At 38.8% G+C, this 18,344-nt stretch overlaps 1 protein-coding gene across 1 annotated transcript; it reads left to right on the top strand.

Moving 5' to 3' along the window:
• Positions 1–1,894: 1,894 nt before the first annotated feature.
• Positions 1,895–2,834, top strand: LOC143529462 (GTP-binding nuclear protein Ran-B1-like). The gene is made up of 5 exons (XM_077025246.1): positions 1,895–1,901; positions 1,983–2,051; positions 2,191–2,247; positions 2,345–2,462; positions 2,545–2,834. The coding sequence occupies exons 1-5, from the start codon at positions 1,895–1,897 to the stop codon at positions 2,663–2,665; spliced, it is 372 nt and encodes a 123-aa protein (XP_076881361.1). The 3' UTR covers positions 2,666–2,834.
• The last annotated feature ends 15,510 nt before the right edge of the window (positions 2,835–18,344 follow it).

The raw sequence follows: 18,344 nt of genomic DNA on the forward strand, positions 1-18,344 counted from the left end.
ATATAGTAGGTAATAAAACTAGGTCAAATTAGTTCGGATTAAAACAATTGGGATCAATTAAATTAAGATTATGAATAAAAAATGCTCCAGATACTATTTTCCTTATTTTAATAAAAACGGAAACAGATCATGAAAGAAATCCAAAACGTGTTCCGAATTTCACGTAAACAAATAATTAACTACTAGCTTTTGAAAAGGCTTGATCGGACGATAGATATGATGTGTGAGGTTAAAGTTGTCTTTCTATGCCCGGTATCACCAATGTATTGTTATACACATTATCTAATCTAATTATACTATTAAAACAAGACAAGTTGATGTGTGAGGTTAAAGTTATCTTTCTATGCCCGGTGTCACCAATGCATTGTTTACACATTATCTAATCTAACTATACTATTTAAACAAGACAATTGTCCACATGTCATTTAACTAAGCATTTCATATATGATGTCAAGTAGATGTCATGTAACTTTTTCTAACTATACTATTTAAACAAGACAAGTTGTCCACCTGTGTCACTTTTTCCTATTATATCATGACCCGCGACCTTTTTTTATTATAACCCATGACCCTTAAGACTTTAAAATTTTGAAAAATGAATTATTGTGTGATACGCATTTTGAACCCAAGACCTCATGTTTCAAACCAAATGTGCTTATCAACTCCACTAAAGTGGTAACTGTGTTAGATTTTTATTACTTAACATATATAAATGTATTTCTCTTCAAGTATAAAACCAAATTTATATTTAATTGTTAACATTTTCATAATTCACAATATCACATTATTTTCCCATATGTCTTTAACACAACCATTTAAAATTGCTCATCATTTATCTTTTTATTTTAAAATATAATATATTTTTATTTATTTTATTTTACCACCAAGCCTTAGCCTTTGTAAATTCAGTTTTTAAATATGTGACAACATTTTGTTATAAATATCATTTTATAGACATAAATATATAATAAAACAATATCGGTATGAATGTTTTTTTTAAATAAATCAAACAACAACGTTTGGTTTTCAGCTTAAAATTATAGTACATAGTAAATCAAAAACTTATTAAAAAAATCATAAATAAAAATTAATATATGAAATAATTGAATTTAAGTATTGCATATAATAATTTTTTATTTTTATTATATTTTTCACTCGTGTAGAATATAGGCTCTAACCTAGTTACATATTAATTGTTTACAAAATGTTCGGATATCATTATAAATCTACTCTTTTTATTTGTTTTTATTGTTGTTTTGTATGTTTGAATAGATAAAAAGGCTAAATGAAATGATGAACACACGAATTGAACAATTTGATCATTCAATCCCAAATGGAAGAATTGCAACCAAAACGATAGTGAGCTTTATAAACCGGTTTGGGGAAAAAACGGTCCAGGTTATAAACCGGTTTGAGGGAAAAACAAGTTTGAGGCAAAAAAAAAACCTTTTCTTTTTCAAATCGGGTCGGTTTGAGAACCGGTTTGGCAAACCGAAAGGGGAACCGAAGTATGAACCGGCAGGTTGGGTCAGTTTGGGAACTGGTTCGGCTGATACCGGTTTTAGCTTGGTATCCGGTTCGGTTTTTATGTACATATCTAAATGGGCTTGAGTTTTAGAAGGAACTGGGCTCAAGTAAGGATAATGTTGGGCTTAGGCTATAGAAAATAAACAACCTTTTAGCGATCAAAATCAGTTGATAAAATATTAAAATTAATTGTATTTCTATAAATAAATTTGTTTTGTGCGTGAAAATAAGGCTAAAACTAGCGTTGTATTTAGGTTAGGGTATATTATAAACACGCAGAATCTGTATCTATATATACATACCAAACTCATTCATTCATTCCAAACCTTCATCTGTCAATCTCTCCCTAGGCTTTTAAGTTTTGAACATGGCACGTAACTATGACCGGTTACATATTTAATGTTTTCTAATCATAAGTCTTTTGTTTTTATGTTTTGTCGTTGCTTTGTTTGTAGGCTTTGCCAAATCAGCAACCGCTGAATACCCGAGTTTCAAACTTGTTCTTGTCGGCGATGGTGGAACTGGTAACGTTTTCGATCTTGTTTCGAATATGTTGCGTAAAATATTATTATTGTTTGAGATTAATATGATTAATGATGATATGTTTGTGATCAGTTTATTGTTTTCAATAGTTTTAATATATATTTTTTGTTAAATCTGTAGGGAAAACTACTTTTGTGAAGAGACATTTGACTGGAGAATTTGAGAAGAAATACGAACGTAAGAATTTATAAAAAGATTTTTAGTTTTTGTAAGTTTATTTTATGTAACAAAATTTTGGTTTAACAGTTTTCATATATTTTTTTGTCATGTTTAGCAACAATTGGTGTGGAGGTTCATCCTTTGGATTTCTTCACTAATTACGGGAAGATCCGGTTTAACTGTTGGGATACCGCTGGCCAAGAGAGATTTGGTGGTCTTAGAGATGGATATTAGTAAGTAAACAAATTTATTTTTGTTGTAAATTATTATGATAATATTGGTGAATTAACACCCAACAATTTGATTGAATTGCAGCATTCATGGTCAGTGTGCCATCATCATGTTTGATGTAACCGCTAGATTGACTTACAAGAACGTTCCAACGTGGCATCGTGACATTAGCAGATGTGTGTTCATAGATTCTGCATGTTATTGAATAGGTATTTTTGAGATTTAACTTTTGTGTAAATGTTGACAGGGTGTGTGAGAATATTCCTATTGTGTTATGTGGAAACAAGGTTGATGTGAAGAACCGTCAAGTGAAAGCGAAACAAGTTACTTATCACCGAAAGAAAAACTTGCAGTACTATGAGATATCGGAAAAAAACTACAACTTCGAAAAACCATTCCTCTACTTAGCCAGAAAACTCGCTGGGTAATTAATTTTTTTTTGTTAATTTTTATATGACCAAAAGACGGATTTGATGTGTTTTGTTTAATTATTTATATATTTATTGTGGGTGGTTAGGGATGCGAATTTGCACTTTGTGGAGTCTCCTGCACTGGCTCCACCGGAGGTTCAAATCGATATGGTGGCTCAAAAACAGTAAGTTTAACTTTTGATAAACTCTTAGTGGTGGTGTGATTGTTATTTGGGTCTATTTGCTTATGATGAATAATTGTTTGTTTTGTAGGCATGAGGCTGAGCTTGAACAAGCTTTAGTTCAACCACTTCCAGATGATGATGATGATCTTTTTGAGTAGAGAGAAGATGGTTTATTAGGTTTTTTATTTATAGAACAAAAGTATTCTTGTTTTGTCATTTGAAATCTATATGTAAGCACTTGACAGAGGATACATTTTAGTAATTTGTTTTCAATTGTTGCATTAGCATCTTTACTTTGAACTATTGGCTTGTCTAGAGAATACTCACTTATTTGGATACTTTTTAATTTTTTTCTAAAACAACTTATTTCAATCCGACTTTGTTTTGGGTGGAACCAATTTAACGCTTTGGTAGGTGGAATCTAACCGCGTCTGTTACTTCTAATTAGGATAATACAAAAATAGCAGAAAATGAAATCCAACAGCATCTGTTACATCTTAGGATCATACAAAATTGCAGCTGCATACTTTGATAGGCTTGCCATTATTTTCGGCTGGTGTTTCGAAATGCATTGCACTTTTAGACTTGCAGTAAACCTGCTATTGCCTTCCCTTGTTCCATTCACAAAGCATTTTTTCATAAGTTAGGATTTCAATTGTGGGATGTTTGGACTCTAGTACCAGACAATAGCAGTCATTATTTGCAGTCGGTTGGACATAAACTAAATATATATATGAAGATGAAGCGTAATCAGACCTGTTCCGGCATAATGGCGAGATCGTCTAGCAATGAGACTCAGCTTGAATAATTTCCTTATCAGATATTAACAGTTTCACCTTACAATCATCAGCAGGTATTTAAATCATGTTTTTGCCTATTCCCATTTCCCACTATTTGATTGCTATCTGGAACATAAAAGCAGTGTTATGTGAAACACATATTAATTAGTGCTTTTGTAAAAGACGAGATGCTTACTTGAAAGCTTGAGCTAAGTCCAACAAAAACAAAAGATGAAAGGCACATCCCAGCAAACACCTTGCACACACAAAGAAAAACAAAAAACATTAAACATAAAAAAAAAACAATAAAACGATCATAACATATCACTTACAATCCATTTAATTTACTTCGCCGAAAAGTAATAGAAATTTACACTACAAATAAAAAGCCATTTAATGGCATACAAAAAGTGTCACAAGAAACCAAAGAAGTGCCACTAAAGAACCTTGTTGGAAAGAGTGACACACAAAAAAAGTGCCACTAGAAGCGCTACCACTAAAGCCTTTTAGTGGCACTTTTCTCGTCTGCCACACAAACTTCTCGGCTTTAGTGGCACTTATTTTCGTATGCCATTAAAAATATTTTGGACTTTTAGTGGCAATTTTTTTTCATATGCCATTAAAACATTTTGGACTTTCGGTGGCATTTTTATCCGTATGCCATTAAAATATTTTTGGACTTTAGTGGCATTTTTTCCATATGCCATTAATAACATTTTAGACTTTTAGTGGCATTTTTATCCGTATGCCATAAAAACATTTTGAAATTTCAGTGGCATTTTTATCCGTATGCTATTAAATTATTTTTGGACTTTTAGTGGCATTTTTTTCGTATGCCATTAATAAAATTCTGGACTTTCAGTGGCATTTTTATCCGTCTACCAACATAAAATAAAAATAAAACCGTCAAACATAGAAATTATAATATTTTGACCACAACGAAAAGTTTAATCGCATTATAAACACACACCAATCACATTCCATATGCATATTATATGTCTAATATCTTTTTCATGTCATTCCCATTTAGGTCCGATTCGGATCCCTCTGTTGTTTCCTTTTCCTTCCGCACTCTCAAGTCAAGTCAAAAATCAATCATATAAAAAGGAAAATAACAATATTTGAATAAAAACTAAAAACTTCATCACATTTGTTAACCTCTTTCACCATCTTCAATCTTCATGCAAGACGCCTAATAAGAAAAATAAAAACTAATGTAAATAATATGGACACTAACTTGTAGCATACTTAATTATTAATTTAAAATCGATAATAACCTATTAAAATCAACCATCTCAACGCTTGTGAAAAAGCTAAACTAGCCCGAGCCTAAAAATAAGCTCATTCTATAAACAAGCCCAAGTTTCATTGTCGAGCTCGAGCCGGCTAACGAGGCAAATATTATTATTATATATATATTGAATCATTTCAGAAGTTTTTTTACAGCGAGAAGTGTGAGAAGTGAAGGTGTAATTCCATTAATCCCTAATTTAACTCCATTTCTTATGTGTAGGTGCGTTGTGTAGGTGCATATGTATGTGTGTAGGGACGTATGTTTGTATATGTGTATGTATGTTTGTATGTATGTAGGTATATAGGTTCGAATGTGGCTCGGTACATTTATTTGAATGTGTAATTAAGACATAAATACAATCATCCTACATATATGTATGTAACATCATATGAAAGGGAGTGAAATTAGGGATTAATGGAGTTATACCTTCACTTCTCGCTATAATATCACTTCTCGCAATATATATATATATATATATATATATATATATATATATATAGGGTGGGGTTAGAATAAGAAGTGAGTTATTTGTAAGAAGTGTGAGAAGTAACATCGGACGTTGGATGTGATCATCTGATGGTGGATATTGTTAGTGTGTTTTTTGCTCGGTGTGTTTTATTTTGTTAGTTCAGTGTGTTTTTTGTTTGGTGTGTTTTATTTTTTTAAGGGTAAAAACCACTTCTTACACTTCTTAGGATAGTTTTACTTCTTATTTTAACCTTGCTCTCTCTCTCTCTCTCTCTCTATATATATATATATATGTTTGTTAATCGGTTTAGTTTAAATGGTTCCTATGTGAAAATCCCTAACCGGTTCCTAATCATTATTTACAATTGAAAAGTAACCGGTTTTGGTTCGGCTAACCGGCTAGGATTTGCACCTCTAGTTACAAACAAATCACATAAAACAAATTACCATTATTATTTCGTGAAGATGATACTTGGTTAACCGAAGAAATTATACTCGGTACCTAAAACATATAAATGAGAAAAAAATGTTAATATATAGATATGTAACAATAAAAATAATAAACAATAGTTTATAAATGTGAGTACCTCTATGTTCATATCGCTAAGATTGCATTGGGAATGCGTTCTTGAATAACGTTCAACATAACATTGACAACACTCATTAGTCGATCAACTTTATGTGAATTTGTTGAAGAATCATCTTTACCTTTTGCGGCCGGCATCCTTCCAACTAATTGAACGTTTCCCCTTTTCTCCGGGCCTTTAACTTTTGAGTAGTCATCATTTGAAAAATCACATGGATCTTCGGATTACTTGTAGAGTCACTTGCAATAGCTTTTAATGAAGCCTACATACAAAATAATAAAGGTAAGTAATTTAAAAAGACATAAGCTCACACAAAAGAGCGCAACTGATTACCAAAAACTGTTGACAAGAAAGAAATTGATCACTGTTACTAAATATACATTACCACAACTTTAGCGGCTTCCGCATTAACAATTGTTCCATCTTTACGAGTGTGAGTTTTTATATATAGTTCTCCTTGTGTTGGGTGTACACCATTATTATTCATGGCCAGCAATTGTGTTTGATGTTTAGTAAGGTACAAGAAACAAAAAGAAGACAATAATTTAATTAAAAATAGCTAAATTAATACCTCTTCATGAGAAAGTTGTAAGGCCCCGAACCCGGTAGCCTTACTTTCGCGTCGGATTTACTCATAAACACAGTCCTTCAAATCAGAGTTTATTAAAACTTTTCGCGGAATATAAAACATCAATCATTTGTTACAAAACATTAAATCTTTAATTTGATACCATAACACAAAACTTTATATTTAAAACATCTTTACTTCTTTCTTCAGATGCCAGCCGTTCAATCCATGCCGTGTGTCATCCTCATGCTAACTCTATAATCAGCTCACCTGCGTGCATACTAAAAGTCAGCTACGCTGAATGAGTTCTAGTTAATCAAGCAACTTATCATACAACCACTTCATACAATATATATACGTATCCGAAGACACATAGTCCACTGTCTAACATGCCACTGTTTAACCACTTAATTACCCCTATAGCTTAGCCTCTTAATTACCCCTACAGCTTAGCCACTTATGCCACTTGATGCCACCTCAATAACGAAGTCACGTATAGGCTTACCCTACCACGTACTATCGTCATGCCACTAATACTCTTACTAGACTCTGCCACTTCTATCACACTCTACCTCTACTTGTCTACAGCACTCTTTATACCAATACAATATTCACATAATAAGCAAGTCGCATCATAGAATACATACACACTAACAACCACTTGACAATCACTCTCCTTGACGATACGTGCAATATCCGAAGATCGTTCACGTACCGACAAGCATTACATAATAGCTACTTGTATAACCTTTATACACTTACCACTTAAGGTAAGTGTATTCACACTTTCGCATCTAACCTGCTTAACTTACCACTTAGCCTCTTATTTACACCTACCACCTTGCCGCTTTGCCACTTTAATAACGTATAACGTTATGCCACTTTGCCACTTAATAACGTAAAACGTTATGCCACTTTGCCACTTTAATAACGTAAAACGTTATGCCACTTTGCCACTTTAATAACGTATAACGTTATGCCACTTTGCCACTTTAATAACGAAGGCACGTATAGGCTTACCCTACCACGTACTATCGTTATGCCACTAACACTCTTACTAGACTCTTGCCACTTCTAACACGCTCTACCTCTACTTGGCTACAACACGCTTCATATCATTTACATAATAAGCAAGTCACATCAACAATCATACACACATAATAACGATGGCACGTACAGGCTTTCCCTATCACGCGCTCACGTTATGCCACTAACACCCTTACTAGACTCTTGCCACTTCTAACACGCTCTACCTCTACTTGTCTACATCACACTTCATATCAGTTCGGTATTTACGTAATAAACAAGTTACATCATATCATTCATACACACTATCAACCACTTGGAATTTACTATCCTTGGCGATACGTGCAATATCCGAAGATCGTTCACGTACCGACAAGCATTATAAAATATATACCTCGTATAACATCTATAGCATACACTTACCACTTAAGGTAAGTGTATTCACACTTCACATCGAGTATGCACACAGCCCCGAAAACATAACAAGGAAATGGGGCTAGAAACTCACCTGGACACGGTTACGTTCTCCGTTGATCGTAATCCCTTTCTTCAGTTGTGCACGGCTGACTGTATAACAAGTATACATATCAATTTAACTATCACTACCTATAACATCTTTCTAGTCTTAATTACTACCCACAACGAACGGGGGTCCAGGGGCAGCGCCCCTGGCAGCGGGGTCTAGGGGCGGCAGCCCCTAGCGGGGTCCAAGGGGCGGAGCCCCTGGCTGGGGTTAAGCTGCCATGTCAGCTTGGAAAAATTTTATTTTCGATAACTGCCTTAACACATTTTCCATTAGGTTTATTTTCTAAACGAACTTCACTTCAGGCGAAGTTAAACCTTAGGCGAACTTGGCTTCAGGTGAAGTTAAACCTTAGGCGAACTTGGCTTCAGGCGAAGTTAAACCTTAGGCGAACTTGGCTTCAGGCGAAGTTATCCTTAGGCGAACTTGGCTTCAGGCGAAGTTATCCTTAGGTGAACTTGGCTTCAGGCGAAGTTATCCTTAGGCGAACTTGGCCGTAGGCGAAGTTATCCTTAGGCGAAGTTACGCTTGAAGGCGAAGTTCATCAGGCGAACTTAATCTTGCAGGCGAAGTTATCGCGCTGCAGATCTGTTTGCCCATAAATCCTTCGTTTCTTAGCCAAATAACTCGATTTTGGTACCCACGGAATCGTATGATCGGCGCCTACAAATCCCAACCATCAAATCGGCCTAACATCGACGTTTTAGGGGTCCGCTTTGGGCAGTTTGGGTTTCGGGTCCGGTTAACCCATCCAATCCTAACCATTTTCAGTAATATTAGCTTTGTTGGATTTGTTCTTACCTTACCAACTCAGATCTATCAACAAAATCTCGGGTCTCGGCTTCGAATCTTGATCGGTTAGAATGTGTGTGTTTTGAGTGTGTGAAGAAGTAGATGTAAAATGAAGATATTTTTGGGATTTTGGGGGTATTTATATCCCTGAAATCCCATTCTTATTTAACCCATCTCAACTAATCCACGTCCACAACCCACATCCATTACCCAACACTAGCCCGACCCATACCAACTCATATTCTATTATTTATTTCTTAATAACCCGGGTAAACTTTCTCTCTAATATTAAGTAATATAATTAATATTACTTGGAAATTTCGGGATGTTACAAGTCTTCCCTCCTTAAAGAGGTTTCGTCCCCGAAACCTAACTTATTCCCCATAAAAGGAAAAACTTCTTATATTTACACGCTTTATTGAATCGCCTTCGCTTTCTGAGTTATCCCTCTTACTCCTGACTTGTAGTCATCGAGCGGTGATCATGTGTTTTAGCTATTACGGCAGCTTGTCCATGAAGCCCTCGATGTACCAAGTCTCGTATCGCCTTCCCGAGGAACCTTGTTTTATATAATAACGCTAACTCCTAAGGCGACGCTTTACCATCACACAACTATTTATTATAACCAACATGCATTCAAGTTAAATTCATAGATCGTTCATACAAAAGCACAAGAAGTCACAAGTACTTCATAACAAAAAAAGGAAATCATTCAAGCTTGCTAAACAAACATAGGTTCAACTGTAACATAAAACACTCTTTAATTACTAAACATAAAACAACTGTGACATGCCACTTATTCTCCTGCAACCTCCTCAGCAGCTAATAGACCATCCTTTCACGCGTTTCCTCTTCCTTCCCCCACTGCCACGGTTTCTCCACACTCCCTAGCTATGTGACCTGACTTACCACACTTGTAACACTTCTGGTCCTCGGTGCATTCACGGGAGATGTGCCCCTTCCTCCCACATCGGTAGCACTGATTTGGACCAGCCTTGCATTCCCCCAAGTGCATCTTCCCGCACACCTTACATGCTTCCCTTCCTGCCATCTTCTGTGTCTTTCTCCCTGCACGCTCCACGACATTCCCAGCTCTTTTAGTTCCCTTCCCTTTTTCCTCATCTTCCACTTCCACATCATCCGCCGCCAGATCATCATAGACCATCTCCGCCAACTCGACCGCAGACTCAAAGGTAACAGGTTTGTTGGCCCTGACCAACATGCGGACCTTCTGGGGAAGTCCTCTAACGTAGCACTTGATCCGTTTCGCCTCGGTGTTCACCATGTCAGGTACCAACCTAGACATGCGGTTGAATTCAGTGGTGTACTCACGATGTGTCATCTTGTCCGCCTTTAGATTCAGAAATTTCATCTCGGCCCTCTCAACCTCAGCATCAGCACAGAACCTTTTCATCACTAACTCCTTAAGGTCATCCCACCTCATGGCCTTAATCTCCTCTCGGATCTTCCTTTGTTCGACTGTTTCCCACCAGTACATGGCCTCATCTTCAAATGACAGAGTGGCATAACCCACTGCTTGGTCAGGACGGCACTCGCTAATGCGGATAACCTTATCCATGGCGGTTATCCACTAAAGAGTAGCGATTGCGTCTCCTAAACCAGTCAGCTTAGGCGGGTCACAACCTTTGAAGGACTTATAGTTGCAACCGCCTCGGCCCCTCTTCCTATCATCATCTTTCACAGACTTTACCTCACTCGAGTCATCCCTTTCCCTCTCGTCATCCTTTCTATTATTACCACCTGCCCCTCCAACAGTTCGTTCACGGCTTCCAGCAGATCCTTCGGGATTCAGGTTCTTCACAGCAGCAACTACAGCTTGAACAATGGCTGCTTGAACTGCAGGGCTAAGTTGGACTTCTTCGTTGTTGTTCTGGTCTCCTCCAGCGGCGCTCCCTTCATCTTCGGTGTGGGAAGCTTCTTCTACAGAGGGTTGCCGGACAAGACGAGGCCTGCCACGACGTCCAGTGCGACCCCCAGTTCCCACAAATTCTCCAGTTCCAGCCATCCGTATTCTTAAAGGGACAACACAAACATCATCACTCAAGGAATTATCTAGTACAAGGATAGCAAGGCTAACAGGTAATAACAGTAGCCAGCTGTGACTAGCTGATCACGTTGCTTTCCGTGTCCTATACACTTCCCTTTATGAGTCTATTTGTGCTGGTTCTACTTAAGCAGTTAGTCAAATCAAACAATCAATATTTCCTATCCCTGTCGTTCACATATCTTTTCTTTCTCATTAACATATATCATTTAGTCATACACCTTACCTTTACTGATTTTTTGCTTGAGCGACACATGGCATTCTTGAACTGGCATCTTCTTTCTTTTCTTACTTAAATCCCATTCTCTGTTCGAGTCTAAGCATGTAGGATGCTTAAATCTCTCGAACTTATGCTCTGATACCAACTTGTAAGGCCCCGAACCCGGTAGCCTTACTTTCGCGTCGGATTTACTCATAAACACAGTCCTTCAAATCAGAGTTTATTAAAACTTTTCGCGGAATATAAAACATCAATCATTTGTTACAAAACATTTAATCTTTAATTTGATACCATAACACAAAACTTTATATTTAAAACATCTTTACTTCTTTCTTCAGATGCCAGCCGTTCAATCCATGACGTGTGTCATCCTCATGCTAACTCTATAATCAGCTCACCTGCGTGCATACTAAAAGTCAGCTACGCTGAGTGAGTTCGAGTTAATCAAGCAACTTATCATACAACCACTTCATACAATATATATACGTATCCGAAGACACATAGTCTACTGTCTAACATGCCACTGTTTAACCACTTAATTACCCCTATAGCTTAGCCTCTTAATTACCCCTACAGCTTAGCCACTTATGCCACTTTATGCCACTTGATGCCACCTCAATAACGAATTCACGTATAGGCTTACCCTACCACGTACTATCGTCATGCCACTGACACTCTTACTAGACTCTGCCACTTCTATCACACTCTACCTCTACTTGTCTACAGCACTCTTTATACCAATACAATATTCACATAATAAGCAAGTCGCATCATAGAATACATACACACTAACAACCACTTGACAATCACTCTCCTTGACGATACGTGCAATATCCGAAGATCGTTCACGTACCGACAAGCATTACATAATAGCTACTTGTATAACCTTTATACACTTACCACATAAGGTAAGTGTATTCACACTTTCGCATCTAACCTGCTTAACTTACCACTTAGCCTCTTATTTACACCTACCACCTTGCCGCTTTGCCACTTTAATAACGTATAACGTTATGCCACTTTGCCACTTAATAACGTAAAACGTTATGCCACTTTGCCACTTTAATAACGTAAAACGTTATGCCACTTTGCCACTTTAATAACGTATAACGTTATGCCACTTTGCCACTTTAATAACGAAGGCACGTATAGGCTTACCCTACCACGTACTATCGTTATGCCACTAACACTCTTACTAGACTCTTGCCACTTCTAACACGCTCTACCTCTACTTGGTTACAACACGCTTCATATCATTTACATAATAAGCAAGTCACATCAACAATCATACACACATAATAACGATGGCACGTACAGGCTTTCCCTATCACGCGCTCACGTTATGCCACTAACACCCTTACTAGACTCTTGCCACTTCTAACACGCTCTACCTCTACTTGTCTACATCACACTTCATATCAGTTCGGTATTTACGTAAAAAACAAGTTACATCATATCATTCATACACACTATCAACCACTTGGAATTTACTATCCTTGGCGATACGTGCAATATCCGAAGATCGTTCACGTACCGACAAGCATTATAAAATATATACCTCGTATAACATCTATAGCATACACTTACCACTTAAGGTAAGTGTATTCACACTTCACATCGAGTATGCACACAGCCCCGAAAACATAACAAGGAAATGGGGCTAGAAACTCACATGGACACGGTTACGTTCTCCGTTGATCGTAATCCCTTTCTTCAGTTGTGCACGGCTGACTGTATAACAAGTATACATATCAATTTAACTATCACTACCTATAACATCTTTCTAGTCTTAATTACTACCCACAACGAACGGGGGTCCGGGGGCAGCGCCCCTGGCAGCGGGGTCTAGGGGCGGCAGCCCCTAGCGGGGTCCAAGGGGCGGAGCCCCTGGCTGGGGTTAAGCTGCCAGGTCAGCTTGGGAAAATTTTATTTTCGATAACTGCCTTAACACATTTTCCATTAGGTTTATTTTCTAAACGAACTTCACTTCAGGCGAAGTTAAACCATAGGCGAACTTGGCTTCAGGCGAAGTTAAACCTTAGGCGAACTTGGCTTCAGGCGAAGTTAAACCTTAGGCGAACTTGGCTTCAGGCGAAGTTATCCTTAGGCGAACTTGGCTTCAGGCGAAGTTATCCTTAGGCGAACTTGGCTTCAGACGAAGTTATCCTTAGGCGAACTTGGCCGTAGGCGAAGTTATCCTTAGGCGAAGTTACGCTTGAAGGCGAAGTTCATCAGGCGAACATAATCTTGCAGGCGAAGTTATCGCGCTGCAGATCTGTTTGCCCATAAATCCTTCGTTTCTTAGCCAAATAACTCGATTTTGGTACCCACGGAATCGTATGATCGGCGCCTACAAATCCCAACCATCAAATCGGCCTAACATCGACGTTTTAGGGGTCCAATTTGGGCAGTTTGGGTTTCGGGTCCGGTTAACCCATCCAATCCTAACCATTTTCAGTAATATTAGCTTTGTTGGATTTGTTCTTACCTTACCAACTCAGATCTATCAACAAAATCTCGGGTGGGTCTCGGCTTCGAATCTTGATCGGTTAGAATGTGTGTGTTTTGAGTGTGTGAAGAAGTAGATGTAAAATGAAGATATTTTTGGGATTTTGGGGGTATTTATATCCCTGAAATCCCATTCTTATTTAACCCATCTCAACTAATCCACGTCCACAACCCACATCCATTACCCAACACTAGCCCGACCCATACCAACTCATATTCTATTATTTATTTCTTAATAACCCGGGTAAACTTTCTCTCTAATATTAAGTAATATAATTAATATTACTTGGAAATTTCGGGATGTTACAAGTCTTCCCTCCTTAAAGAGGTTTCGTCCCCGAAACCTAACTTATTCTCCATAAAAGGAAAAACTTCTTATATTTACACGCTTTATTGAATCGCCTTCGCTTTCTGAGTTATCCCTCTTACTCCTGACTTGTAGTCATCGAGCGGTGATCATGTGTTTTAGCTATTACGGCAGCTTGTCCATGAAGCCCTCGATGTACCAAGTCTCGTATCGCCTTCCCGAGGAACCTTGTTTTATATAATAACGCTAACTCATAAGGCGACGCTTTACCATCACACAACTATTTATTATAACCAACATGCATTCAAGTTAAATTCATAGATCGTTCATACAAAAGCACAAGAAGTCACAAGTACTTCATAACAAAAAAAGGAAATCATTCAAGCTTGCTAAACAAACATAGGTTCAACTGTAACATAAAACACTCTTTAACTACTAAACATAAAACAACTGTGACATGCCACTTATTCTCCTGCAACCTCCTCAGCAGCTAATAGACCATCCTTTCACGCGTTTCCTCTTCCTTCCCCCACTGCCACGGCTTCTCCACACTCCCTAGCTATGTGACCTGACTTACCACACTTGTAACCCTTCTGGTCCTCGGTGCATTCACGGGAGATGTGCCCCTTCCTCCCACATCGGTAGCACTGATTTGGACCAGCCTTGCATTCCCCCAAGTGCATCTTCCCGCACACCTTACATGCTTCCCTTCCTGCCATCTTCTGTGTCTTTCTCCCTGCACGCTCCACGACATTCCCAGCTCTTTTAGTTCCCTTCCCTTTTTCCTCATCTTCCACTTCCACATCATCCGCCGCCAGATCATCATAGACCATCTCCGCCAACTCGACCGCAGACTCAAAGGTAACAGGTTTGTTGGCCCTGACCAACATGCGGACCTTCTGGGGAAGTCCTCTAACGTAGCACTTGATCCGTTTCGCCTCGGTGTTCACCATGTCAGGTACCAACCTAGACATGCGGTTGAATTCAGTGGTGTACTCACGATGTGTCATCTGGTCCGCCTTTAGATTCAGAAATTTCATCTCGGCCCTCTCAACCTCAGCATCAGCACAAAACCTTTTCATCACTAACTCCTTAAGGTCATCCCACCTCATGGCCTTAATCTCCTCTCGGGTCTTCCTTTGTTCGACTGTTTCCCACCAGTACATGGCTTCATCTTCAAATGACTGAGTGGCATAACCCACTGCTTGGTCAGGACGGCACTCGCTAATGCGGATAACCTTATCCATGGCGGTTATCCACTGAAGAGTAGCGATTGCGTCTCCTAAACCAGTCAGCTTAGGCGGGTCACAACCTTTGAAGGACTTATAGTTGCAACCGCCTCGGCCCCTCTTCCTATCATCATCTTTCACAGACTTTACCTCACTCGAGTCATCCCTTTCCCTCTCGTCATCCTTTCTATTATTACCACCTGCCCCTCCAACAGTTCGTTCACGGCTTCCAGCAGATCCTTCGGGATTCAGGTTCTTCACAGCAGCAACTACAGCTTGAACAATGGCTGCTTGAACTGCAGGGCTAAGTTGGACTTCTTCGTTGTTGTTCTGGTCTCCTCCAGCGGCGCTCCCTTCATCTTCGGTGTGGGAAGCTTCTTCTACCGAGGGTTGCCGGACAAGACGAGGCCTGCCACGACGTCCAGTGCGACCCCCAGTTCCCACAAATTCTCCAGTTCCAACCATCCGTATTCTTAAAGGGACAACACAAACATCATCACTCAAGGAACTATCTAGTACAAGGATAGCAAGGCTAACAGGTAATAACAGTGGCCAGCTGTGACTAGCTGATCACGTTGCTTTCCGTGTCCTATACACTTCCATTTATGAGTCTATTTGTGCTGGTTCTACTTAAGCAGTTAGTAAAATCAAACAATCAATTATTCCTATCCCTGTCGTTCACATATCTTTTCTTTCTCATTAACATATATCATTTAGTCATACACCTTACCTTTACTGATTTTTTGCTTGAGCGACACATGGCATTCTTGAACTGGCATCTTCTTTCTTTTCTTACTTAAATCCCATTCTCTGTTCGAGTCTAAGCATGTAGGATGCTTAAATCTCTCGAACTTATGCTCTGATACCAACTTGTAAAGCCCCGAACCCGGTAGCCTTACTTTCGCGTCGGATTTACTCATAAACACAGTCCTTCAAATCATAGTTTATTAAAACTTTTCGTGGAATATAAAACATCAATCATTTGTTACAAAACATTAAATCTTTAATTTGATACCATAACACAAAACTTTATATTTAAAACATCTTTACTTCTTTCTTTAGATGCCAGCCGTTCAATCCATGCCGTGTGTCATCCTCATGCTAACTCTATAATCAGCTCACCTGCGTGCATACTAAAAGTCAGCTACGCTGAGTGAGTTCTAGTTAATCAAGCAACTTATCATACAACCACTTCATACAATATATATACGTATCCGAAGACACATAGTCCACTGTCTATCATGCCACTGTTTAACCACTTAATTACCCCTATAGCTTAGCCTCTTAATTACCCCTACAGCTTAGCCACTTATGCCACTTTATGCCACTTGGTGCACCTCAATAACGAAGTCACGTATAGGCTTACCCTACCACGTACTATCGTCATGCCACTAACACTCTTACTAGACTCTGCCACTTCTATCACACTCTACCTCTACTTGTCTACAGCACTCTTTATACCAATACAATATTCACATAATAAGCAAGTCGCATCATAGAATACATACACACTAACAACCACTTGACAATCACTCTCCTTGACGATACGTGCAATATCCGAAGATCGTTCACGTACCGACAAGCATTACATAATAGCTACTTGTATAACCTTTATACACTTACCACTTAAGGTAAGTGTATTCACACTTTCGCATCTAACCTGCTTAACTTACCACTTAGCCTCTTATTTACACCTACCACCTTGCCGCTTTGCCACTTTAATAACGTATAACGTTATGCCACTTTGCCACTTAATAACGTAAAACGTTATGCCACTTTGCCACTTTAATAACGTAAAACGTTATGCCACTTTGCCACTTTAATAACGTATAACGTTATGCCACTTTGCCACTTTAATAACGAAGGCACGTATAGGCTTACCCTACCACGTACTATCGTTATGCCACTAACACTCTTACTAGACTCTTGCCACTTCTAACACGCTCTACCTCTACTTGGCTACAACACGCTTCATATCATTTACATAATAAGCAAGTCACATCAACAATCATACACACATAATAACGATGGCACGTACAGGCTTTCCCTATCACGCGCTCACGTTATGCCACTAACACCCTTACTAGACTCTTGCCACTTCTAACACGCTCTACCTCTACTTGTCTACATCACACTTCATATCAGTTCGGTATTTACGTAATAAACAAGTTACATCATATCATTCATACACACTATCAACCACTTGGAATTTACTATCCTTGGCGATACGTGCAATATCCGAAGATCGTTCACGTACCGACAAGCATTATAAAATATATACCTCGTATAACATCTATAGCATACACTTACCACTTAAGGTAAGTGTATTCACACTTCACATCGAGTATGCACACAGCCCCGAAAACATAACAAGGAAATGGGGCTAGAAACTCACCTGGACACGGTTACGTTCTCCGTTGATCGTAATCCCTTTCTTCAGTTGTGCACGGCTGACTGTATAACAAGTATACATATCAATTTAACTATCACAACCTATAACATCTTTCTAGTCTTAATTACTACCCACAACGAACGGGGGTCCGGGGGCAGCGCCCCTGGCAGCGGGGTCTAGGGGCGGCAGCCCCTAGCGGGGTCCAAGGGGCGGAGCCCCTGGCTGGGGTTAAGCTGCCAGGTCAGCTTGGGAAAATTTTATTTTCGATAACTGCCTTAACACATTTTCCATTAGGTTTATTTTCTAAACGAACTTCACTTCAGGCGAAGTTAAACCTTAGGCGAACTTGGCTTCAGGCAAAGTTAAACCTTAGGCGAACTTGGCTTCAGGCGAAGTTAAACCTTAGGCGAACTTGGCTTCAGGCGAAGTTATCCTTAGGCGAACTTGGCTTCAGGCGAAGTTATCCTTAGGCGAACTTGGCTTCAGGCGAAGTTATCCTTAGGCGAACTTGGCTTCAGGCGAAGTTATCCT

The sequence above is a fragment of the Bidens hawaiensis genome, unplaced genomic scaffold (assembly GCF_021521415.1).
Source record: "Bidens hawaiensis isolate Kalapana, Puna unplaced genomic scaffold, B.hawaiensis_p1.1 tig00008556_1, whole genome shotgun sequence".
Taxonomy (NCBI): domain Eukaryota; kingdom Viridiplantae; phylum Streptophyta; class Magnoliopsida; order Asterales; family Asteraceae; genus Bidens; species Bidens hawaiensis.